General features: G+C 46.7%; 1 protein-coding gene across 1 annotated transcript in view; it reads right to left on the bottom strand.

Annotated features, from left to right (window-relative positions):
• CYTH2 (cytohesin 2) overlaps nt 1-25,713 on the bottom strand; it is a 482,465-nt gene that overhangs the window by 28,878 nt on the left and 427,874 nt on the right. Inside the window, exon 11 of the mRNA XM_069637143.1 lies at nt 13,943-14,097. Within this exon, the coding sequence (XP_069493244.1) occupies nt 13,943-14,097 (155 nt within the window). The remainder of the gene's footprint in view (nt 1-13,942; nt 14,098-25,713) is intronic.

Raw genomic sequence — 25,713 nt, 5'->3', positions numbered from 1 at the left:
AAACAGTAGTTTATCCCAGAGAAGGTATTTAAACATTTGGGAAGTCTGAAAGACTTCCCTGTCTGGACGCAAGGTGCTGTGTGATGCAATGTAAATATGATGCCTACGGAATTTGTCAAACTCCACAACCAAAAGAAACAGTGTACAAACTAACATTAAAACACACGAGAGAGTGGGAAAAAGGGTCTCACTCTCTCCACGTTAAAAAAATCAAGCCCTCAAAATCCAGCAAAGTTGCAGGGGGTCTCCAAAGAAAAGGTGGAATTAGCACATTTCTGAGAATTCTCCCTAACAAAGAGCCTTCTTAGAACTTGCTGGTTATAACAGTAACTTCATTGAGAACTATGGGACCATACCTTCTCCTCTGAATACCATATCCTCTCCAAATTACCCCAAAAAGGTCAAGTGCAATGAGGACTGTGAAAAAGCCTTCCAGGGGCAGAAAGATGCCCTCTGTAAAGCTCCAGTGCTGAGAGCTGCAGATTTCCACACAGGGATAGGAGCAGTCTTGAGTCAGTTTGATAGCAAAAGCCGGGAGCAAACCATCTGCTTTATTAGTAGAACATTAAAAGATGGGGAAACAAGGTATGGCTCCCAAAATGCACCTTCCTCATTGACTTTTACACCCTGGTGTAGTAGCCGCCCTGCAACATGGAGTATGGTTCCCCAAATGCACTTGCCGGATTGACTTTTGCATCCTGGTGTAGTAGCCCCTTGCAACATGGGGTACGGCTCGCCAAATGTACCTACCTGATCCGCTTTGATGTAACCATACTCTGTTGCACTTGAATGTAACATAAGCACTGTAACAAATCTCAAGCATAAGCGCCTAGATACCACCGGGTTTGGTGCGATAGAATATATATATATATATATATATATATATATATATATATATATATATATATATATATATATATATATATATATATATATATGATACATTACTCACCGTAATCGTATTTCTGATGCTTGTATCTGCTTAGATTCACATGCTGTGCATAGGCCGACATCTAGTGGAAGCTGCGGAGTATTACAGTTTGTTTTTGAAACTCGAAACTGGGCGTCGACACAGGGCGTGCCAGTAATACTACAAGCATCAGAAATACGATTACGGTGAGTAATGTATCCCTTCTGAGGCTTGTGGAATCTGCTTAGATCACATGCTGTGCATAGATTAGCGAGCAGTACCTGAAGAAAGGGGTGGGATATGAAAAGGGTCATGAGCAAATAAGTGTCTTAGAACTGCTTGTCCCACTTGTGTATCTGCCTTGGAATGGGTGTCAATGCAGTAATGCTGAGTAAAAGTGTGAATAGAGCTCCAAGTAGCTGCTTTGCAAATGGTGTCGAGGGGTACATTTGCAATGAAAGCCAGAGTGGCCCCAATGCCTCTAGTAGAGTGGGCTCTTGGCATGAAAGCCAGAGTTCTTTCAGAGAGTGAGTAACACAGCTGGATACAGTTAAGAATCTACTTCGAGATGGCACCTTTAGAGACGCGATCCCCCTCTCTGCCTGTAGCTACGGAGACAAACAGTTGATCTGTTTTCCTTAGCGGTCTGGTTTTATTTACATAGTAGAGGACCGCCCTACGCACATCTAGGGTGTGTAGTTTCACCTCAGCCGAGCTTTGAGGGTCTTGGAAGAAAGCCGGAAGCTCGATGGACTGGTTTACGTGGAATTTAGATATAAACTTGGGTGAGAACCTAGGGTGTGTGCGTAAAACCAGTTTATCTTTATGGACAGTAAAGAAGGGACCCTGCACTGACAGAGCCTGAATTCACTGACTCTTCTTATAGATGTAATTGCTACTAAGAAGGCCGTTTTGTAAGTCGGGTGTTTGAGACTGCTTTTATGCATGGGCTCGAAAGGGGGGCCCATGAGCTTAGATAGCACCACGTTAAGGTCCCATCCTGGTGGTGGGTTTGAAATAGGAGGGTGAAGTCTCTTTACTCCTTCCATGAAGGCTTTAACTACTGGTACTTTCCACCACGACACCTTGTTATGGGAAGTGGTGTAAGCTGACAGAGCTGCCAGGTGTACCTTCAGTGAGTTAAAAACCAGTCCTGCATCCAGCAGGTGGAGCATGTATGTAACGATAGTGGAAGGAGTGCAATGAACTGGGTTGATTTGTTTATCCTGGCACCAGATAACGAATCTCTTCCATTTGTCAAAGTAGCAGTGCCTCGTGTTTGGCTTCCTAGATTCTTTTAGGATGTCCATACACCTCCGTGGTAAATTGAGATGTCCGAACTCTATGACCTCGGGAGCCATGCTGCCAGGTTCATTGAGTTGGGTTGAGGGTGCACTGTTTGACCTTGGTGCTGGGACAGTAGGTTGTACCAGGCCGTAAGTTTGATCGGTTCGCACACCGCTAGTCTGCGTAGGTGTGGGAACCACGGTTGTCTCGCCCACATGGGAGCAACCAGGACGAGCGTCATCGACTCTCTGTTCATCTTGTTGACCCCCCCCTTCCCGATGAGGAGTTGGTGGAAACGCGTACGCAAACATTCCTGACCAGTTCATCCACAGGGCGTTCCCCTGGGAGTCTGGTTGGGGGAACCTGGATGCAAATCCTGGGCATTGTCTGTTTTCGCTTGTGGCGAATAGGTCTACAGTGGGGAAGCCCCACTGAGAGAAGATATCTTCTACGACTCTTCTGTGTAGACACCATTCGTGTTCTTCTGGGAGGGGGTCTCTGCTTAGAGCATCCGCTAGAGAATTGAGATCCCCTGGAACATGTTGCGATGACAGGAAGATGTTCCGTCTGACTGCCCATTTCCAAATTTTCTGGGCAAGCTTGGACCGATTTGGCGAACAAGTCCCTCCTTGCTTGTTCAGGTAAAACATGGCTGTAGTGCTGTCCGTCCGGATTTGCACTGACAGATTTAGCAGGTAGGGTTCGAACGCTTGAAGCGCTCTGAATACTGCCAGAAGCTCTAGCAGGTTGATGTGATTCTTGGCCACTGAGTGAGACCAGAGACCCTGAGCTGTGTGGTGGAGATGGTGAGCTCCACACCCTGTCAGACATGCATCGGTTGTGACTACCGCCTGTATCTCGGGATCGTAAAAGGGTTTCCCCTTGGACAGATTTTCTCTTGTCGACCAGTTTAGGCTTTGTACAAGTGTTGGCAAAACGACCACTAGATCGTCCCACTGACCACTTGCCTGAGACCACTGTTTCGCCAACCATTTCTGCATGGGATGCACGCGCAGGCGCGCGTGGGCGACCAGGTAAATACATGACGCCATCATGCCCAGCAACCGCATTGATTTGTACTGTTAACTGGCGACCGGACTGATATTGCGGAATTTGCAGCAGTATATTCCGAATATTTTCCTCGGAAGGAAAGGTCAACCCCTCTTGAGTGTCTAGGATAGCTCCTAGGAACTGTTTGGAAGTGCTTGGCACCAGACTTGACTTTTTCTCGTTTATTGAGGAGCCCAATTCGAAGAGGAGGTCGATTGTCCTTTGTATGTTTGTTCTGCAAATTAGTGGGGTCTCCCCCGTGATGAGCCAGTCGTCCAGGTAAGGTACACCGGGATTGCCTCCCTGCGTAGGTGTGCTGCTGCTACCGCCAGTACCTTGGTGAATACCCTGGGAGCCGAAGCTATCCCGAAGGGCAGTACCTTGAACTGGTAGTGCCGACTGTCCACCTTGAAGCGCAAGTACTTTCTGTGCGCTGGGAACATGGAAATCTGAAAATGGGCATCTTTCATGTCCAATGTTGCCATGTAATCCCCCTTTTTTAGGAGGGGGATTACCTCTTGGAGAGTAGTCATGTGAAATTTTTGGGGCTTGACATACTTGTTTGCAGGCCGTAAGTCCAATACTGAGCGCATTGTCAAAACTTTTTTTGGCACAAGGAAGTACGTTGAATAAATACCCTTGTTTACCTGGTGTCCCGTGACGAGTTCTATCGCGTCCTTTGCTAGCAGATTGACGATCTCCTCGAGGAGGATCTTCTGGTGTTCCAAAGAAAGTATTCTTTGTCGTGGAGGGTGGTTCCGGGGACGCTCCAATAGTTCTATGCAGTACCCAGTGGATACTGTGGACAGCACCCATCTGTCTGATGTGATCCCTTCCCAAACTTGGGTGAAGTTGGAAATGCGTCCCCCTACTGGGGTTGCGTGAGAAGGGACCCTGAACGGAGCGTCACTGTTTTGGTGGAGGCGTGCCGCCTCCTTTACTGGGACTGCCTCTATCCTTACCACGTCCTCTTTTATTACCCCTGCCGTAACCCTGGGTAGACTGCTGGTTATTATTGTTCCACGGTGTACCCTGCCCCTGGGAATAGTTAGATCCTCTCTGGGAATTTTGGCCGTGTGGGCGACGAAAATTGCCATTCCCTCTTTGATTAGGGGGTTTGTTGGTTAGTTGGCCTAGGGATTTGAGTGTCTCATTCGTCCTTGGCATTTTTCAGCGCGCCCTCGACTGCCTTACCAAACAGATCCGGCTCTGCCGGTTTATCCAACAAAGATGCTTGGGTTTCTGCTTTGAATCCAGACTGCCGTAACCAAGCATGTCTCTTGATAACAGTTCCTTCTGCTATCAATCTGCCGGCGTAATCCGCGGCATCAAAGGTTGCTTTTAAAATGCACCCGGACACGGCTCTTCCCTCCGCCGCATCTCGTGCCAACTGGCTCTTTAAGGGTTCTGGGGCGGAGTCTATGAGTGCCGCGACTTCTTCCCACTGATGGCAGTTGTAGCTGGCCAACAGGGTGGTGGAGTTGGCAATCCTTGCCTGGTAGGCGGAAGTGGAGGCTACTTTCCTGCGCAACCCATACAGTTTCTTGCTCTCCTTGTCGGGAGGAGCTTCGGACGATGACAAGGGTGTTCCGGCCCTCCTACGGGTGTTAGTAACAACCAGGGAGTCCGGTTTCAGATGCTCCCTTATATACAGTGGGTCTGATTGGGCTGCCCTGAAAAGTTTCTCAATCCTGGGGTTCACTGCCCTGGTGAGGTTAGGATTTAAAAGTGAAGGGTCTATTCTCCTCTGAATAGATTTAAGGATAGGGATGGCCTGAGCAACAGGCCTCCTTTCTCCCATTAACTCTTCTGCGAAGTCCCTCTCCTCTTGAGCACCCTGTGTGTCAATGTGGAAATGTTCTGCCGCTCGGGACAGAACTTCATTCAGGAGATGTTGATTGTCGACAGGGGAGTCGGTAATCGGGGGTTCTTTCTCTACCGGGGAATCTACTCTGTAGGTCTCAGGGTCTTCCTCTTCCTCTTCCTCATCATCCCCATAGTAGCCCATACCAGTTTGCTCTTCCAACATGCCCAAATCTGGACCCTCACAAAAGGATGCATCCCCTTGATATTGGGAGTAGGGCTGTATATATAAGGGGTCCGAAGACTGTGTTGGAGCTTCAAACCGAGACTTCTTACTTGGAGGTATTGGATCCTTAGAGCCTGAGGGTGCTGACCCGTCGGGAGTATAGGAGTGAAAGTGTTCAGGGTTCTTTGTGTAAAAATCTGCCAATGAAGACATCCTTGACATAACCCTGTCTATGTCATCAGTAGACCATTCTCTAGAACTGGGAATGATCTTTTCTGGGCCTTCTCTGCCTTATCCTGACTAGACTTACTGGTTTTAGCAGGTGTCCTTGAGATACCAGAGTACTGGGACTTGTCTGTCTGTTTATGTGGAGTGGGAAGTTTGAGGTGTGTGAGGAGGCTGAGACTGCTTCCTCTGTTTTCCCCACTCCCCGTGGGCGGAAGAGTGTTTTCCCTGTTTTTTTGCCCCTCCGGAGCATTCCGACACCTGGCATCGAGGTTCGGGGGTAGTGTCCCTATCTTTAGAACCTGGAGGTAGGGACTCGGGAGCCGCCATTACGCTGTCTGCGGGCGCCGACTCCTGGAGTGCGGTCTGGGGATGGAAGTCGGCTTCATCTTCAGACGATCGAACTTCTGTTACCTTGGGGAGCGAGGACTCTTGGCAACAGTGGATGATTGCCTGGAGTCATGCAGCGATCTAGATCGAGAACGCCCAGAGGACACCGATTCGGACCGTTCTCTATATGCCTCTTTCCGAGAACTCGACGTGCGGGTCGAGTCTCGGTTGGACTTCATGTGCTTTGTGGAAGTACTGTGGGTCGCGCTTGTGTCGCCGGGGGTCTTCCCCCATAGCCCCCCTGCCGGACGACCTTCCGAGGTCGGGGACTTGCGCTCGGCTGTCTCTTGACGCCACGTTGCCCTCGCCGTCTGAAAGCACGGCGTCGCTGCCATCGCTGAAGGCGCCCTCCGCTGCCATGGCCTCCCGACGCCTGGCGTGGTGGCCCAACGCTTGATCGAACGGCCCTTAAGTGTTTTCGGTTTAAACCTACTACACGCTCTGAAGTTCGCCTCAGGGTGGTCCCGCGGCAAGCAGAGATTGCACGTGGCGTGCCTGTCGACCCAAGGGTACTTGCGGTTGCACTTGGGGCAGAATTGGAAAGGGGTACCCTCCATACGCACCTTGTGGCAGCGGGCTAGTAAGTGTAGGAATATAGAAGAATGTACCTATATACCAAAAGAGTGTAGAGTATGTCCACCCCGCACTCTCCCTACTTGCAGGGCGGAGGCCAGGGGCCTTCCGAGGCCCAAATCCGTTGTGCAGCTGTCGACGGTCGAAATCTTCTCCGGGCCGGCGTCGAGTGTAGAAGTTCGGTGACTCGACGTTGGGGTGGAGAAATGGTTAAATATAACAATATTTATCAAAGTGAATGTTTTTTGTATTGTGTGGGCCTTTTTCTTTCAATCCTGAATGAGTGGTGCCTTTTTACACTCATGTATGCTTGTGGGCTCTGTCTTTTGGAACTCTATTCTTTGTATTCTACCTGTACTATGGAGCCGGTCTGCTCCATTGCTCTTAAAGACATCTGTGTTTTTACTGCTTATGGGCAGTGTTGCTGTGAACCCTTAGGGTCCTCCTTTACGATTCTTTTTCTGCATCCTCAACTAACTACAGTTCTTAAGGATAGAGAGGCACTTAGTATCTCTTCCAAAAACGCTATAGTTTGAGAGATTGGCACATATCACCTTCAGTGGAGGGCCAAAGGGATACCTAGTATCCCCATTTCTCTGTACTCCTGAGATTTTTTTTTGTCACACAGACAATCTCCTAGTTATGGCTGGTGGCAGTGGACGTGTTCTACAAACTACTGTGTGATTTGTATACAGCAGGCTATGTTGATAGCCTCGGTAGTGCACCATAGGGGTGTGATGCTGGAAATGCATCGGAGGGACAGGGCTTCCGTATCCTTGTCCTTTACTGCCTTTTATCGTGTGCTCTGTCCTGTTTTCCGTGCATGAGTTCATGTGGGGACTCCTGGCGGTGCAGCTCTCTTTTGGTTTGGTGTACAGACCCATAGGATACGCTTAAGGCACCCATGGGTGGGGGTACAACTCTGTGCCCCTAGTGTATGTTTTTGGGCACCTGTGTGTGACCCACAGAGCAGGCTATGGGCTGGTGGCAGCTCCATGCTGAATTTGAAATGTGCTCTGAGTATCCTCCATTTTGGGATACCCAGGCTCTGCCATTGGAATCAGTTGATTCCTGATAGGAAACAAGATGGCCCCTGCGGCCTCTTGCTTGCTATTGCCTGCTACCTGGTTTTCCCAAAGTCCTGGGAAGCCCTGACTCCGTCTCTTCGCCCTGACTGGCTGTTGGGTGGAAGTTCCATATATGGAGTTGTTGTGAAGTCCAGGCGAGACTGGCTGGAGCCTTCCCAGTGACTATGTTGTGGGTACACCCTGTGGGTGGGACCTGGGTGAATGGAGTGTGTGACCAATATGCACTTCTTGTTGTGGATGTCTAGTTTCTGGTTGACACAATGACTGAGACAGCCATGCCCGAAACTGGAATGAATGCAGTGTGGAGTGTTGAATGGCTGGGTACTTGTCCCAATACACATAACTTGTTGTGAGTGTCTGGAGAGAAGTGAATGGCCTGAATGCACTATGCACATAATTGGCTGCCTGCCTGCATGAATGCCCTTCTGACCAATTGGTTGCCCGAGTGTGACCCAGCAGAATGAATGGGAGATCAACTAGTATATCTGGGGGCCTCTCACTGCTAGAATTCGTGTTCAGAAGCTGGAGTCCACTACGAAGAGTAACTGGAGTAAAACTGAAGCTTAACCTTGAAGCCCTGCTGGAAGAGAAGAATTGCTGTTGCCCTTCTTCATCAAAGCTGCTGTGCGCCTCCAAGGACTGACCCAGAGAGGAGCTGGTACGGCGCCCTCTTCCCAAGCTACGAGGGACCATCGTGCACCGGCTGATCTTTGCCAAGGCTCCTTGGTAGACAGACCTACGACAGGCTGCCAACCAGAGACGGGGACTGCTGCGGAATCCCAAAGAGAAGCGCCCTGACTGTTGTCCGCCACCGTCGACGACCGCCATCGCCGACTGGAGCCGCAGTGCTCCCGTTGCCTAAGAACTTTCGATTCACGGACGCGCTTGTCCGCACCGCCACCCTCCTTATCCCACTGGAGAAGGCCAAGCCATCAACACGCCAAGGAGCATCCGCCGGTGGGTTTCCCACCACACAGAGACGCTGACGACTCGACGCCCTTGCTGGGCCACAGTTCTTCAAACTCTTTGCGGTCCTGAACTATCGACATCGAGGTGCCCCGCACGCCTCTTCCTCGCAGGACGTTTACGCTTCCCCATCGACGAGCACCGCTAGGAAAGAAGCTGCCACTTCACCATCGTAGTTCACCCTGTTCTCTGTCGGACGTTCGACGACCCGCGACTCCTGTCTTAAAGGAGGGCACTCAAGAAGGGCCGTCGATTACCAGACGAGGAACGCTACAACGCCAGGTACTTTGGGGTTGCAGAACAATTGGAAAGTCTCTTGTGAACAATATATGGACTGGGCTTGTGATATATCTTTATTCTACAGGTTGCCCAGGTGGGGGGTGGAGGAGGGGGAATCTCCACACAGAACTGTGTCTAGTGGTAGGGGCCAGTATTCTGCCAATTGTTCTAACCAACTGCTTTCCTCTTATATCTATTGTTGGTTTCCGTTACAAACTGATTTGTGTGCCATTTAACCGTACAGTTGATGCACTTTAAAGAGATCTAATAGTAATTGTGGTACCACGTAGAACTGTATATTTGCCATTATAGATAACCGAGTACAAAGTGAGTTATCGTGATATTGTACATAACCTTGAATATTAATTATATAAAGACTGTTTTAACTAATATAGTGTGTGGACATTCATTTGTGGATGTTTGGGGACTACACTGTACTGCATCACCTCCTGAGAAGCTAGGCCTTGACTGCTCGACCACGTACCAGTAATAGAGAATCTTGGCTGGGGTCCTCTGTGCCTCTCCTCCGCCATATAGATAGCAGAAGTACAGACCCCCCTCCAGTCTTTACAAGGGGCACCCAAGTACCAACCTGGGACCTCCCTTCTTTTTTCGCCCTTCTCATATCATTCGGGGAGAGGGAGGTCAGTGTGTGTGTTTTGCCTTTGGCGGGAACCCTTGGGTATCCGGGCCTAGGCTCCAGAGTGTCTGGGCAGGAAGTGGGGGATAAGTCTTCCACCCCACTGTCCTTTGTCTGCCAGAGAAGCTCCCACAAGGGGGTCTGGATGTCCTGATTGGACAGCCAAACGCCCCTTTCTGTAAAATGCTGAGCGAGATTGCAGAGGAGTGGGTGCTGGAACTGTATCAAAGTTGAGTCTTCTAGAGTGAAAAGCAAGTCGACCACTGGAAGCATAAGTGACTGAAGAATGAGACGACCAGAGGCACCTGCATACCCTTTGCAACATTGAAGCAACCACAGCTGTCATGATCCCGTTCTCTAAGCTACAGCGGAGCTCCAAAGAGGACAGGGACATATACTTTCTTTGAAAAGTTTTGTGAGGATTTGTCCAGGGGGTGAAATTATAAGCCCCCTATGGGTTGAGCAACTTAACCATAACTACAGGGCTGTAAAGCCCTGCAATATTTGTGAAAGTGGGTTTGTATGTTCGGGGTTGGCTCCAGCCCCATAAAAGCTGGTGAGCTGAAATTGTGGCACAAGGTCGGCATACCAGTCGGGGTGTACTGGTGAGAGCGAAATTTGACCAACCACACCCATTCGCCCTGCACTGGGTGGGGTCCGGCCCTGTGCTATCACTATAGGTGATTTTGGGAGAATGCCGATTTTGCAATTTTTCAAAAATAGGACATTATGAGACAATAAAACATATACAAGGCTATTATACAAGGCTATAGCAGACCCAGAAGTGCATGTCAGCTACAGACCCCAGCAACGCCGGGTGGTACCGCTAGTTGGTAATAACCTACACTTATCTTGTTTCAGGAATACTATAGTTATATCAACACTGTCACAAGTGACCCTGGCCACTGTATAAATTGTTCTGTTTCAGGACCAATACACTTGCACTACCAAAAAGACAAGCACTTGGTAACATATTTAACTTATTCTTCTCTTAGGAATGGATACAGTTACACCAGTATTACTTTTCAGAACACAGTTCAAAGGTAAGCAATAAGCATCTCAGGGGTAAGTAAGAACTCAGGATACACATTTAGAATGGCAATCAGCTATTCAAGGTGAGTAAAACCTTACTAGTTCTATTACAGGAATATGCAGTTATACCAAGGATACTTTGCAGAAGAGTGGAACACAATTCTAAGGTACATAAGAAATCTATATACTTTTCCGTAGTTCTAGTAAGATCCACTGGAGGAGGTCTGAACAGTCTGCCCACCATGAGGTTGGCATCCTGTCTCCCCCCCACCCCCCAAGTGAGGTCCTGCTGTAGGTGAGCGGGTATAGTGACCGAGGCCCTTCTCATTCGCAGCCTGGTGTAAGGTATGGCCAGGAGACAGGTAGTTACGGATCTTCTGAGGAAGTGAGCAACAGAAGATTTGATTGCCACCACCTTCTCAACGTGGGGAACACCCTCTGCTTCTGAGTGTGCCACAGCAGTCCCAAAAACACCAGTGTTTGTGTAGAGTAAAGCTGAGACTTCTGGAAGTTAATTGAGAACCCCAGTTCGTAGAGTGTAGTCATGAGTCTGCTGAGTACCTGATCTGCTCCGGGGCCCCCACCCTGCTGCATTGCCCTGCAACATACAACTTCTCCCCTTGGATTGGTGGGACCAATCAACCCCAAAGCGAACGCGTCTGGACATCCTCTCGGAGCTGGCTGTACTTCCATTGCTGCCACGCATGGTAGGCCTTGAAGACGCTTCTGTAATCCTCCAAGAACAAAAAAAAATAAAAATACACCTTTTAGGGGCGCTGTGGAATCCGAAAAACGGGTCCCCGTTAATCGGAAGATGGATCGATGGAGCTTGAGGCTCGATTGACTGAAAAAATAGAGCAAAAATCTTAGAAAAATCGCTAAACGCAGTACAAGCTCGAGAGCTGAAGCACGAGGACTCCCAACACTTGAACGTGCAGTAACAATCCTCTGAAGATGGCTGCCAGAGGAGGGGCTTAGGTAGAGGGCAGTCATTGGCTGGGGGCAGTATGACCCAGAGACCAGTGATTGGTTGTTAGGAGAAAGACAGTTCAGAAGTGAAACTGATTTTTTCTTTAACGAGTATTCCCAGCCTGACGACGGGGAATATTCAAGAGCATGTGAATCCATGCCAGACCCCATGCTGGAGAACTATCTGAAAAAGTTACTAGGGTTCCACAGTTCTGCTCCGAACTATGCTGTGCACACAGAACGGGGTATACACCACATTGGGGACGATTGATATGCAGCGCCATGTATGCACTGGCTTGGAATATGGTCCAACCCGAGTGCTAGCTTATCTCATGAAATTATTAAAAGTTTACTCTCAAGATCCCTTTGGCGTGAAGTACCACGGCTCAATTTCATCTCTGTCTGAGACAATGCCCCAAGCCTGCAGTGTCCAGACTACTTGCTCACTACAGTCGAGTAATATGTACAAGAGGGCTTTCCGATCCTTAATCTTTACAAAACGCGAATCCACTGGGTTTCTTCTTGAGTGAAAAAGAAAACATACACTTCTTGTGAAACCTGATGTAATCCAGCCTTATTTGTTACAGAGCAATAAACCTGTAGATCGGTGGGCACTGACTAGGGCACGTTGTGTAATCTCTTGTTAATAAGAGATAACATGAGGATCTGGCAGGGCTATGAGCAGTTCTCGGTTTACCCAGGCTGTAGTGCTGTAAACAAAGACAGTTACATTTCGTTTTGTTCTGTCCGTGCTACGATGACATTAGGAAATGGACAATCACTCCACTACTGAGAAGCAAATTTTAACCAATGCAGTTCGGCACTCATTTTTGTTGCGCGAGGAACCCTTAGTCGTTACCTGGTGTGCCCTAGAATTTCTGAGAAAGGCATGGAACAGAGGAAAACATATTGTGGATGCTCAATCTTAAAGTGTTTTTATTGAATGTTGTTAGATTTTAACTATTGAGTGGTCTAGTATGATCATGAACATTGCATTTTACTTTATTGAATCAGGTACATCTGTTTTGTATTGGTTTACAAATTTTATCTGAATAAACTTTATTATGATGAAATACTGAAGGACAAAAACCTTATCCTTTTCACCTAAAGATTTATTTCATTAGAATGTGAGGGTTAGAATAGTACTTTGGACACAGAATGGCTTAGACATTCTGACACTGACAGGTCCTTAGTTTTGAGATAAAGTAGGGAAAGGCCTCTAGTACAGGGACAGCGAGGCATTTTGCCAACCCCTTGCTGACAACCTAGGAGGAGCCCCTGGACACAACGCAGGCAGGAGACCATGATGGCCACTGCAATCAAAAGCAGAAGACGACCCTCGTGGCAGAAATGAAAATGCTAATCCCGCAAGGCCCATCTTCATGCTGGGGTGCTGCAACTGCAGCGGGCGGCCTCTTGTCTCAATCATCGAGCGCCTGCAGAGTCCCAAGTCCAGACTCAGGACGGCGACCAATGCATCAAAATAGCCCAGCGGGGCACTGGTCAGTCCACAGGGTGGACCTAAAGCACTTCTGCAAAGGCATCCAAGTGCAGGATGCTCGAAAAGGGATTGAGACTAATTGTTCTGACCAGTACAGTGCTTTCAGGAAGTTGAAGAAGCAAGGCTTCGCCAGGACAGTTGCTGAAGGCAAATGGTGGTTGGCTGCAACGACGATTCACTGGTCTTCAGGGGGTGCTCCACTTTGAAGGCATGTTCGCTCAAACAATGATCTAAAAAATGGTGCAGTAGTCCTTTTAGCCTGAATTTCGAGCAGGACCCCCCTCCCCAAGCCCACCAATAGTAAAGATATGCCTCATTCAAACTAGCTGGGGCTGTCAAATCATAGACTCCGTCCAGCCACCAAAATCTACCCAGCAAAAGACACATGCTAACAGGATGTGGACTGGGACCAGACAGTCCCAGCCCCCACATCCAGCCACAAACACATACCGTTGCTTTGCCCATGAAAGGCTAGGCTTTGCCTGCTAAAGGGCTAAATATAGGGCAAATTCATTGCACAGCCATTTTAGGGATTATAGTACTCGAAAATGCATTATGCAGTAAAACACAAAAGTACACGCAATACAGTTGAAAAAGAAAAACAGTAGGAAATCGTCCGCTGCCACCAGCCAGTCCTGGACACATCATGCAAGTTAAACATAAAGTCACTTAAAACAAAAGAGGAAAGGATACAAATTACTCCTACTGCACTTCATTGTAAAGTGATGTGTGCAGTGTAAAACACAAGGAATTTCATAATGGGGGACAGAGACCCTATGCACTGGTAGACCTAGTGAATGATCAGTGCACCCCCAAAACAGATGAGCTAAGCAAGGTAGGTAAAGCACAGAAGCTTTATCTCCAAAAGTCAGTAAAGGTAAACAAAAAAAATGAAAAAAAAGAAAATACAGCAAAACGTTGGGAGTTCCAGTCTAAGGGGGGCAGCAGCAAATAAATCTTTCCTCATACCCTTAATAGGCATGCCCCAGCCTTTAATTCTTACTTGATGGATTTGATCCACTCCTCCTTTTCTTCAGGCGTCGGGGCTGAAATCCGATAAACATTGTGGTTACCTTCGACCACACGGCCGTCTGCCTCCGTCTTGCATGCCTTGATAAGCGCTCCCTTGTTGTTTGGGATGTATAGCTCAAAGCAATTCTGTGAGGGTGAAGGAATAAATGCACAGGAAGGTCAATAGGCAGGATGCTAAAGGCACATTTATTTGCTATACAATCGAACTGCCACTAGACCGGGAGACTTTAATTTTACACAATATTAGTTATTCCCTGTGGTAACACTTGCTATTCTTTATACTCCATACAAGTGGGATTTTACTCCCAGTATGTGAGATTTCCCAGAGCACATCTTTGCACAGCACAGGCAACACAAGCCTATCCACCTGCACAAAGGCACTGGGTTTACCCCTATACATGATCCACATCCAACACATTTGCAGTCTTCCCACTCCTGTAATTTACTCTCAGGCTACATTCATTTGCCCTCATTACAAGTATGGCGATCCGGAAATAAGGGTGCCGGTAGCAACGTACTGACACCCTTTGCGGACTGCCATACTACAACGATGCTGGTAGGGGCCACGGATCCCCAGGCTGGCCTGGCCTGCCGGGAGCTCAGGCCCCTACCAGAATGGTTGTCACAGAAACACCGGCACCGCTAGCAATGGTGCCGGTGCTTCCATGTCCCCATTTCCATGGAGTCCGATAGGACTCCATGGAAATGGGGAATAATAGTTACCACCGCCGCTTGATATTCCGGTGGCACTGGGATATCAGGTGGTGGTAACGGTGTTCCGGGCAACCTCTTAATGAGGCCCAATGTCTTCTAAAATAGGTTTTTGGCAGCTTATTGGTTTTAGATTCCCATGTTATGCAGAGTCTGCCATCTAGTGATTGGTCCTGATTATTTCACTTTTTTTACTAGAAGTTTCGTACTAGGCATCCACACTGATTCCGCACTATTAGGATCCCGCTATAACATATCTGTACTTCCCAGGATGCTCCTGAGAGCTGATGCCATCTTCAGATTTGTTTATAATTTTTCTTCCCTGATAAAGTTTGGCATTATGAATGGTTTAGTCCTTAATGCTAATAAAGTGCAACACTAACTAATAAGAAAATATGTTGTATTAAAAATACACACTTCCCTTTAACATCACAACATAACGGCAGTTGGGTGATTTATAAATATCACACATGTCTGGTCCCATGAAAACAAACTGCAGCTGGTGCACAGCTTGAAGAGGGACTTCTCTGACATGATCCGGCACAGTATAGGCATTGGCTTCTGGAAGCTTCCAAGAATACCACCTCGACAATTTCTGCCCTTGAGGGGTGATGAAAGATGCCAAAAAACAGGTCCCCGTTAATTGGAAGAATAAGCGATGGAGCAAAAAAATTTAATTTTCCTGTCACAAAAGTGAAAACACACAGAAGCTCGAAGAGCAAAACGCGAGAACTCCCAACACTTGAACATGCAGTGAAAATCTGTAGATGGCTGCCAGAGGAGGGGCTTCGGTAGAGGGCAGTCATTGGCTGGGGGCAGTATGACCCAGAGCTCAGTGATTGGTTGTTAGGAGGAAGACAGTTTAGAAACTAAACTGAAACTGTTTTTTCCTTTTACTGAGGATTCCCAGCCTGACGGCTGGGAATATTCATGAGCATGTGAATCCATGCCAGACCCCATGCTGGAGAAGAAAACAGTCTTCAAAACATTAACTTGAAATGGCTAGAAACAATATGCTTAAAAAGGATCATATTTGTCAGCTCTGACAACAAAACGAGTAGATGCCGAACTGGATGGGCTCTACAATGGATCCACCCATCAAGTGATTCTTAGCCACAGAGTCAAACAGCAATCACTGTCAAATAAGATGTACAGGAAGTCACACGGACATAAAGAACTCAGTTCAAGGTAGAGCTAAAGGGATGAATTTCACTCTGTAGAAGCTGCAGGCAAAGCCTCAACCAATAATTATTTTTGAAAACACTTATGTGGAGTGCGCTTCTGGCACTAACAGTATTATCACATCAACAAAATAACTTTCAGTAGTATTTATTTTTTGCATTGAGCTCATGCGGTTTCCTTCTTTATACATTGATACACATCCTTATAATTATTTCCTCTCATTTCTTCTCAGTACACATCCTTATAATTCTTTTCTCTCAACACGTTTCCCCACATGAAATACACGTGGTTCATCAGGAGAGATTCAAAATTCTGTGTTTTGTGATATTATTTCTGATATATTATTCCTTCGTTCTTAATTATCTCTCTCATTTTTGAAAATCGTTTTAACTAAAGTAAGATATAGGCAGGTTTCTGCTTTGAGCCTCCGTTAGACATATTCTTGTCTTTCGAGTACGAAGGCACGAAGAATCCCCTTAGTTTAACAATTGCACTGTCCACTTAAAATGTCAGCTGCATGCTCCCGCGTCTGCATGTGCATGATAACCAGAAACCATAGGAAAGCAAGCCGAATACCAGGCGCCGATTAATCTGTGCCAGCGTTTTTCCTGTATGAAAGTCACCGAGCCTCAACCAATAACTTTTGTATTGTTTGTGTGAAATATTTCTTGCCTACTCATGATATACACAATGTCCTGGAAATCATCAGGTGCCTCTACATAAAGTCGTCAAAGCCTAGGTATTGAGGGTCAGACAGATCACAGGACCCTAACGATAGAAGAGACATGAGGAGGAAGAAGGGGTATAGCGATGCTTTACCAATGCATATTTTTTCTAAGCAATTTTCTATGAAACAATTATTTTGAAAAAACCCATCTAAATATATAGATGGGTAAGCGATTAAAAGCGCTGCATCAGTGTTAGGGAGAATTTTCAGTTTTTAGTGCTAAAATCCTCCCACCTTAGAGTCCACCAGCGCTTTGCAGAACTTTGGGACTTTGGACTTTTAATTCTATGTGTTTCTATGTTTTTCTTTTTGACTTTGGAGTCTGACAAACTCCATAGGCATCATCTTTACATTGTGACACACAGCACCTTCAGTACAGTGGCACGGGGAAGTCTCTTAGATTTCCCAAAGGTTTAAATATCTTCTCTTGGTGAAACTACTGTTTCCAAGAGCAGTGAGGTGAAGTGAAAATGACTTTACTTACATTTTGTAACTTTCAAGACCCAGCACACACTATCTTACAACATGGTGCTGGAGGGGTTACTTAGTATCCCCTTTGTCTAGTTTCTCATGTAACATTTTTCTATGTTACCCTTTCTACAATTAATGGCTGGTGGCAGCGGTTTCTTTTTCCCTACCAGTGTGTGTTTTTAACGCGGGCTGCAATTTCAGCTGCAGTAAGACATCCATGGGTGCCCATATTGTCAAAATGGCCCCGGTCTTCTTTTTCGCCATTTTTTGTTGGAAAGCTCCTTCTTGAGATTTACTTTGCACGCCAAACCAGATATGGTCCCCTTGTTTTTGTCTTTGGCGGGATTCACTGATGAAGCCCACCTCTAGCTCCAGCATGTCTGGCAGGAGCAGGCAGTGAGGGACGTGCCCCGAAACTCTCTGTGCTTAATCCCTTTGATTACAGGAAGGTGATTGGCCAGCTAGGCTGTAATCAATCAGAGAAACCTGCATAAAAGGCAAGGCTTTTTGGCTTGGAAGGCAGAGTCGACCACTGGATGAAGGAATCCGAAGAAGAACCAAGATGCTTTCTGCAACTCCTGGACCGTTGGTTTGCCCGGCAAAGCCCTGCTGCATTGCTGAAGCTCCGAATTTGCCTCGACTAGAGAAGCCCTGCAAGGACTTCTCCCCTTGAATTGGTGGGACCAATCAACTCCAAAGTGAACTTGTTTGGACATCCTCTCTGAGCTGGCTGTACTGCCACTGCTGCTGCTGGAACCGAAGTGCCAGGGAGAGGAACACCAAGTGGAGTGCATCACTTTTAAGATGGACATGAGCTGCTCGAATATCCTCCGGACTCCCAGTACCAGGACTGCCCAAGCCTGAGCCACCTCAGAGTGCTGGACAGCAGATGCGAGGAAAGTCCAGAGTGGTATCCGTGAGACCATGGTGGTGCTATTTGCTGAGGCGCAAGGAGCTTAAACCGTGACGTGCCGCAGAACTGAAGTTGGTCCTTTTCTGCCGCTGACTGCCTTGATCTGTTGTAGGAGTCCCCAGACGTCCTCCCTCTTGTCCCCACGACTGAGGCCCAGGAACAACAGGATCTACAGAGCCACACAGTAACACTAGTCAGCTGGAACCATTTCTTCTAACCAAAGGTACTGTACAGTCTAAGAGTACTTACCTATTGTCTTGTAGCGTTACTTGATGTGAGTTGAGACTTGTCTTGGTTACTTCTGTAGAGTTGCTTGCATCTTCAGCAACTCACAAGCCTCCCAGCTTGTGGTCCTACATTGATTCTACTTTTTCTACAAATACTTCTAAAACATTGTGAAAGACTTTAACTTACCTGCAAGAAGTCCTTCAGCTCACCTAGACTTTTGCCCAATTGACATTGGCTGGCCTGGCTCCCTGAATGACTCTTCTCTCCTCTGATTGTGTGTTTCTACCTTACTTTCAGGAAAGGGTTAACTTACTTTGCATTAGGGGGTTCAAAAGTACTTACCTGCTTTATAATACTTGTGTGATTTCTTGTTTTTTTCTGAAACTTCTTTACTTTAAACCTCGTATCAGTATTACTCTAAATGTACCAGTGATACATTAATGTCCACAGTGTCATAGTCATTTAAGTCACCTGAGGGTGTAGGAAGTGTATGTGTTCCATTCCAAATGTGTACTTGCTGATTTAGAGAAACTAAGTGTGTATTTTGGAGTGTATGTGTGTTACTATTATATTGCCCCTTCTGATGAAGGCTTATTCAAACTGACTGTTTAATTAATAATTGTTTAATCAAGAAACCTTCAGTGTAAGTGTTTATTTGGATACTAGACACTGAATCTCTGTGTAACTCCCCTACTGCTCATATTGACCCCTCTTGAGATAGGTCTGGCTGCTCAGCCACACTACCAACCTGTGTAGTACAGACGTATACCAAAGGTTGGGTTCCCATTGCCAGGAGGTCAAGGTTGTGGTACTGCACCAAATCTTGCCTAACAACAATGCAGAGGGTTTTTAACTTAATCCTCGCAGCCACTGGGAGCCAGTGCAGAGATTTCAGTCCTGGAGAGATACGATCCCTGGGCTTGAGGCCAATGACAAGTCTTGCAGTCCTGTTCTGGAAGAGTTGCATAGGGCGGTGAGTAGAAGCAGGGAGATTTAGAAAGAGGCTGTTGCAGTAGTCCAGCCTAGCAAGAACCAGAGCTCTGGAGACAGTGAGCTTCTGGGGGAAGGAGAGGAAAGGAAGAATACAGGTACTGTGACTATGAAGATGACTTGAATTCAGGGTTAATGGCCTTCTATCTGTCAGTAGCGTTTAATTTAGTGATCACCCGTTGCTCCTCCGTAGACTTCGGGAAGTCGCCAATTTTAGTGACAAAGCCTTAGCCTGGATTGACTCCTTTCTGGGACACAGATCAATTAGGTTCTGCAGTAATATGGCAGAAGCTCAACCTATCCCTTTGAACTACAGAGTTTTGGAGGGTGCTTGTATATCGCATATTTTGTACAACATATTAACCACCCCCCTTTTCGATCTACTTGAAAAAAAACAGATATGCTTTTCAAACTATGCCGACGACACCCAATGCCTTATCACCCTGACTGGGGATTATGCGGAGGACACTAAGTGGATCAATGAGATCTATAATGTGATTCACTGCTGGATGTGTCGGAATGATTCAGCTCTTAACTGCGACAAGACAGAATTTATGATCAAAGGTCCTAGTCGGAGATAGAAAAATCTTAGCGTGGACTACGCATAATTCCAGATTGGAGATTGTGTTATCAAGTCAAAAGATAAAATGAAGACTTTGGGGGTTACGTTTGACCAAGGTCTTACCATGAACGCCCAAGTCAGTAGCCTTGCCGCTACTTCAACGTATTATATAAGACTATTGTGCCATATTAGACCAGATCTTTCCCAGAAATCTTGTGAAACGGTAGCAAGGGCTATTATTGGCTCTAAGATGGATTATTGTGGCAGTCTCCTGTTAGACATAGAGAAGAAAGAAATAGGGAGACTGCAAATGATCCAGAACAGCACAGTTAGGGCCATTCTGGGGCTGAAGAAATTCGACCATGACTCTGATGCAAGGAAAAGCCTGCACTGGCTGCATATCGAGTCAAGAATTGAGTTTCGCCTGCTCTTGATTACTTTCAAATGCCTCGCCAATCAATTTCCAGCTTATGTTGCAGATAATTTGCAAAAGAAGAGGGTTACTAGGGACCTGAGATCCACCTCCCTCAAACTATTACAAATACCAACCACCAATCTTGTCTTTGTCAATAAATGTGCGTTTTGGGCAGCAGCACCCAGAAAATGGAATGCCTTGACTCTGGAACTTAAACGTATATTTTGTTAGGTTCATTGTGCCGTGTTTGTAAACTGTTTGGAGATCTGTCCACTGATTGTCATGTGTATTAGGACTCCTGTCCTTGGTGCCTATATGCCCCCGGGCCTTTTTTGGCTGCGCCAGAAACAAAGAAAGTAAAGGTCAATGCAGAGTCATCTGTTAAAGCCTCTTTTCTAATAAAAGTCTCTTATGCTGGATTTAGGATTTTTTCATTTTAACCCTGGACCTTTTTTTCACTGCCTCATGTGTGTTTACCCGATTTGAATTTTGTGTTTTCACTGTTTTTGAAGTATGACAAACTCCATAGGCATCTGCTTTTTGTATGGTGACACAGCACCCTCAGTGCAGTATCACTGAGAAATCCTTTAGATTTCTCATAGTGTTTTACTACCTTTTCTTTTGTGAACTACAGTTCCCAAGAATAGTAAAGTGAAATTGACTCAACTGACCTTTTCTCTTTGTGGGTCCAGCACACACCATCTTATGTGGAGTGCTGGGGTGAAGTGGTTACCTAGTAGCCCCTTATCCTTTCTCTCATAACATTTTTATGTTACCCCCCACTACTTTAAATGGCTGGTGGCAGTGGTTTACTTTTCCCTACCACTGTGCTTTTCTGCCGCAGGCTGAACCCTCAGCTGCAGTACAGCACCCATTGGGGACCATTTTGTCAAACTGGCACATGTCTTTTTTCGCCATTTTCTGTTTTTAAGGTCTTTGTTGGGTTTTACTCTGTGCGTTGAGACAGATTTGTGCCCTTTGTTTGTCTTGCCTTTGGCTGGCTTCAGCCCTGAAACCTGCCCCTGGCTCCAGTGTGTCTGGAAGGACAGGATGTGAGGGAGGGTCCCGTAACCCCCGTCCTTTCTCTCTAGGAATATCTGAAAGCAACTAGTCCTGATTGGCTGGTTGTCCTGGCCACCCTGTTGTGCGATTGACAGCAGAGACTGTGCATGAATGGAAGAAACCTGCTTAAAAGGCGAGGGTTTTGGGACTACATGTCGAGCACTGGGAGAAACACCCGATGAAAAAACAGTAAACAAAGCTTGCTGCAACCTCCTGGACCTTTGAATTACCCTTTGAATTGCACAGTGAAGCCCTGCTGCATTGCTGAACTCCTTTTTCACCTCGACAGAGAAGCTTCGGACCACCATCCCGGGATTGCTGCACCTCTCCGTTGCTTCAGAAGTTCAATGCTAGGGGTCGAGTGCCCATAGTCAAGTGAAACGTCTGCAGCGGTAACTAATCTGGCTAGAAGCTCAAGGAGTCTCCTAAGGACCCTTCAGAAGCAGGACCTCCAGTTCCAGAGTCCCCTCGCCAGAGTGCAGGACCGAAGGAGTGAAGCAAGTCCAACCAGTATCCGTGATCCGCATTGTTGCCGTTTGCCAAGCTATGAAACCGCAGGGTGGCACTGAACCGAAAAGAGCCCATAGCTGCCGATGACCTTAAGTACTGCCACATGGACCCCTCCAAATGTCCTCCCTCTTGTCCCCACGACTGAGGCCCAGGAACCAGGGTCTGCACTGCTGTAGCAAGACAGAAACCAGCTGGACCACTCTTCTTCTAACCAGAGGTACTGTTTAGGCCTGAGGTACTTACCTCATTGTCTTTAGCCGCGCCCTTCTCAATTGGGAATTGCATTGGCTTACCTTCTTTTCCAGTTGATTCCAACTCCTTCCTCACAAGTTTACAGCTTGTGACCTACATTGATTTTACTGAACCTCTCTAACTTTGTGCAAGACTTTGATCTAAGAAGTGCATCAGATCCATAGAATGTGTCCCAAATGACGTTGGCTGTCCTGGTTCCCTGAAGACTCTTCTAACTCCATTCACTTTGATATTGTTTGTCCCTCATAGGCGGTACTTCTGTACTGGTACTGCTGGGAAAGGCTTATCTAGATTTCATTAGAAGACTTATGTCCTCACATTTACAGAGAAACTGTTCTAACCTTTTTACTTCCCTAACCTTTTACTTTCTACAACCTTAGAATCTGCAAACTTTACTAATGTGATATATAAATGTCATTACTGTCCTTGTAACTTAAGTCACCTCAGGGTGTAGGAATTGAGTAAGAAGCATATCCAAAGATTATCCACTAACATGTTTTGATTCTGAAAAGTAATTTTAAAGTCTGTTTACTTTGTTACAACAAATTGTCTTTTTTAAAAATACTTATTTAAATATGTATGTTAATTAAATAACCATTTATAACTAAAATCTTGAGTGTAGGTTTTACTTGGTTACTTGTATTGACGGATTGTATTTGTACAGCTCACATTTACCCATCTTGAGATAAGCCTGGCTGCTCAGTCACACTACCAACTTGTGTAGTACAGACCTATACCAAAAGGTGTGTTACCTAACACCAAGCAGATAATTGAGACCAAGTCTCACAGTGAGACTACACCAATAATTACCCAACAAGGGCCTGTTTTAACAAACAAATATCAAAGTTCTATTCTTCTCTCGATCTTCACATGCTCAAGTTCTTGTTTTCAATGTTCATCATGGGTCTCCCTCCTTCAGGCTTGGACCCCCTTTTTACCACAATATTCACACTGTCTCCCTCGTTCGGGCTCGGATCCCTTTCGGGCTTTAAACCATGTAATCTCAGTTTCTACGGTTTCCTCTTAAAATCAAAATCGAAGGATTTCGAATGTGCAATGGATTTTGCTTAAACCGGCACAGGACCATTTACATCACACAATGTTCTGATCAATCTTCTAATTTCGTTTCTGCCACTTCTTGGCGGAATACCTTACAGAGACCTCCGATTAAGCAACTTCACAGTGCCGGACCACTGTCAACAGTATCGTATTTTTCCTTCTCAAGTTCAAACATTCATGAGCAGCTTAGCTTTACTCACGTCTTTCTTCACAAATGTTTAATAATGTTCATTCCAGCACTCATCATACAATGTTGCCACTTGCAATATTGACTTCAACACAGACCACTCTTGCATCGGTCTCCCCAACTCACCGGCTGTGTTGATCGCTTTGGCTTCTTTGTTCTTGGAGCCAAGAACGATACCAAGGTGGCTGCTGCTCCTCCCTGGCTTGGTAAGTTACGAGGGAGGGCCTCCAGTATCTGACACACAATGCAGGATTCTTCAGCTTGGTTTCCTGACCTTACGCTTTCTGCCTCAAAGGTTTCTTGAAATGAACGGTTTCTTGACGAAAAGGTCAAGGGTATTTCCCTCCTTGTGAACCCTTCTTAGTTTACCGTCTTTCTCCCCTCCTTCAGCTGCTGACTCGAAACTGCTGTTCCTTTGTCTGCTTTGCCTCACTCACTCAGAGTGTGCTCTCGTGCTCCGTCTTTTATCCATGTGGGGAAGTTTAATGGAAGTCAGGTGTGAGTAAATGTCAGTAATTGCCCGACTTCGCCAGGTCATAGTAGCGGGACGTGTCCGGTACACTGCTTGGGTGTGTGTGTGTTCTCCCAGAGTGGGCTGTCTGTGTGAAAGGGTTTGTGAAGGGAAGGTGGTGCGGGGGGGGGGTAAAGTTCCCACGTATCCAACCTGGTAGGATGGGGTAAAGGTGTTAGAGGGGGAGGGATTCCACGTCTCGCCATACGGTGTCTCACTCCCCAAGCACCCCTCGCCCATGTGATCCTCCCACACTGGTCCACCCCCAGGAACTGGATCCAAAAGCAACAGATCCCTAGGGACTAGCAGGTGAGACACCTTCTGGTTTCTCACAGAGGCCAATGAGGAATCCATGAGAGGAACATCCATCAGAAAGAACATTTTCGAGAGATAAACTATTTGTTCTTCTAATTGACTCTATCCTGCAAGGTATTCCTCATCTATGATAGACTCCTGTCGCAGGATATATAGCTGTAAGAGGGAGGAGAGCAAGGATAGCAAATATAACAAAGCTCTGCAGAGATGTTCCACCAAAACAAGTATCCTGCCCAGTTTGAGAAACCAAGCAGTAATATTTGGTGAACATGTGCAGCGAGGCCCATGTAGCTGCCAGGCAAATGTCCAGGACAGGGATTAATCTATGCAGAGAAGAGGCGGCAGCCAGTCCTCTGTTTGAATAAGGTCTGGGAGACTCGGGCACATCCTTACAAGCGAGATCATAACATACCACGATGCAGAGGATGATCCACCTTGACAGGGTCTGTTTGATCACAGTCATGGCAGCACAGACAGCAAGCAGCATGACAAACAAAAAGCTTGCAATCTTTCCTGACCTCACTCGTCCGAGAGATTTAGCAGCCGAGAGCCTGCACCAGGTCCATCTGATGGAATCCTTCCACTGCCTTAGAAGGATTAGGTGGAAGTTGGATCTTTTGAGAAATGAAAATCACAGACTACCTTAGGAAGGAAGGAGGGTCTCACTTTCCACGTCAACTTTTTGGGATAAAACAAAAGGGAGGTTTACACACAGTGCCTGGAGCTCACTCGCCCTCCTCAAGGAAGTGATGGTAACCAAGAAAATCACCTTAGGGGTGAGCAATCTAATAGAACATGAATGCAGGGCTCAAACAGTGCTCCCGTAAGAAATGTCAATACCAAATTAAAGTCCCACGCTACAACCACAAACCGGCATGGAGGAAAACAGTTTGCACAAACTTCACAAAAAATGCATAACAGTGGGAACTGTTAAGAAGGAGCCTTGCTCAGGGGGTCCATTTTAATCAGAGAGCAGCCAGGTACCTCTTCACAGTGCTAATCTGCAGGCCCGTTCAGGCAAGGACATCAGAAAATCCATAACAGATGCTATATATGACAGGATAAAGGGTCCAGATCCTTAATACAGCACCCAGTTGAGCATGTACGCCATCTGTAAGCATAATAGACATAGTAGCATACCTCAGGGCTGAGAGGAGTACATCCAGGATGTCCTCCGTCAAGTCCAACTCCTTTTTTTTACCTGAGCCTTTCAGCAACCAAGCATGACGGTTCAGGCTCCTGAGGTTCGGGTAGAGGACCTGGCCGTCTGACTCAGAGTGCAGGTCCACCCTGTTCGGCAGGCATCAGGGAGGGCAGATGGACAGGTCTAGCAACTCTGGGTACCATGTTCTCAGAGCCCAGTCCAGAGCTATTAGAATCAATGTGGACCCAAATAGGCGCAGCCTCCTGGGTTACCACATTGGTATGACACGGATCGGTGGGAAAGCATAGTGGAGGTCGTACGTTCAGTCGACTGTCAAGTGTCCCATAGAGCACCCTCCCAAGGAAATTCCATGGAGCAGAACAACTCACACTTCCTGATCACACTGGATGCAAAGAGGTCCACCTGAGGAGTTCACCAGTGGGAAAAAGCTCCTTGAGGACTTCCTAGCAGAGATCCTACTAAGGGCAGGTTAGTCTGTCTGT

Source organism: Ambystoma mexicanum, chromosome 1q (assembly GCF_040938575.1).
Source record: "Ambystoma mexicanum isolate Mex_15411 chromosome 1q, UKY_AmexF1_1, whole genome shotgun sequence".
Taxonomy (NCBI): Eukaryota; Metazoa; Chordata; class Amphibia; order Caudata; family Ambystomatidae; genus Ambystoma; species Ambystoma mexicanum.
Note: the sequence above shows the minus strand (reverse complement) of the source record. Positions and strands in the feature narration are given on the sequence as shown.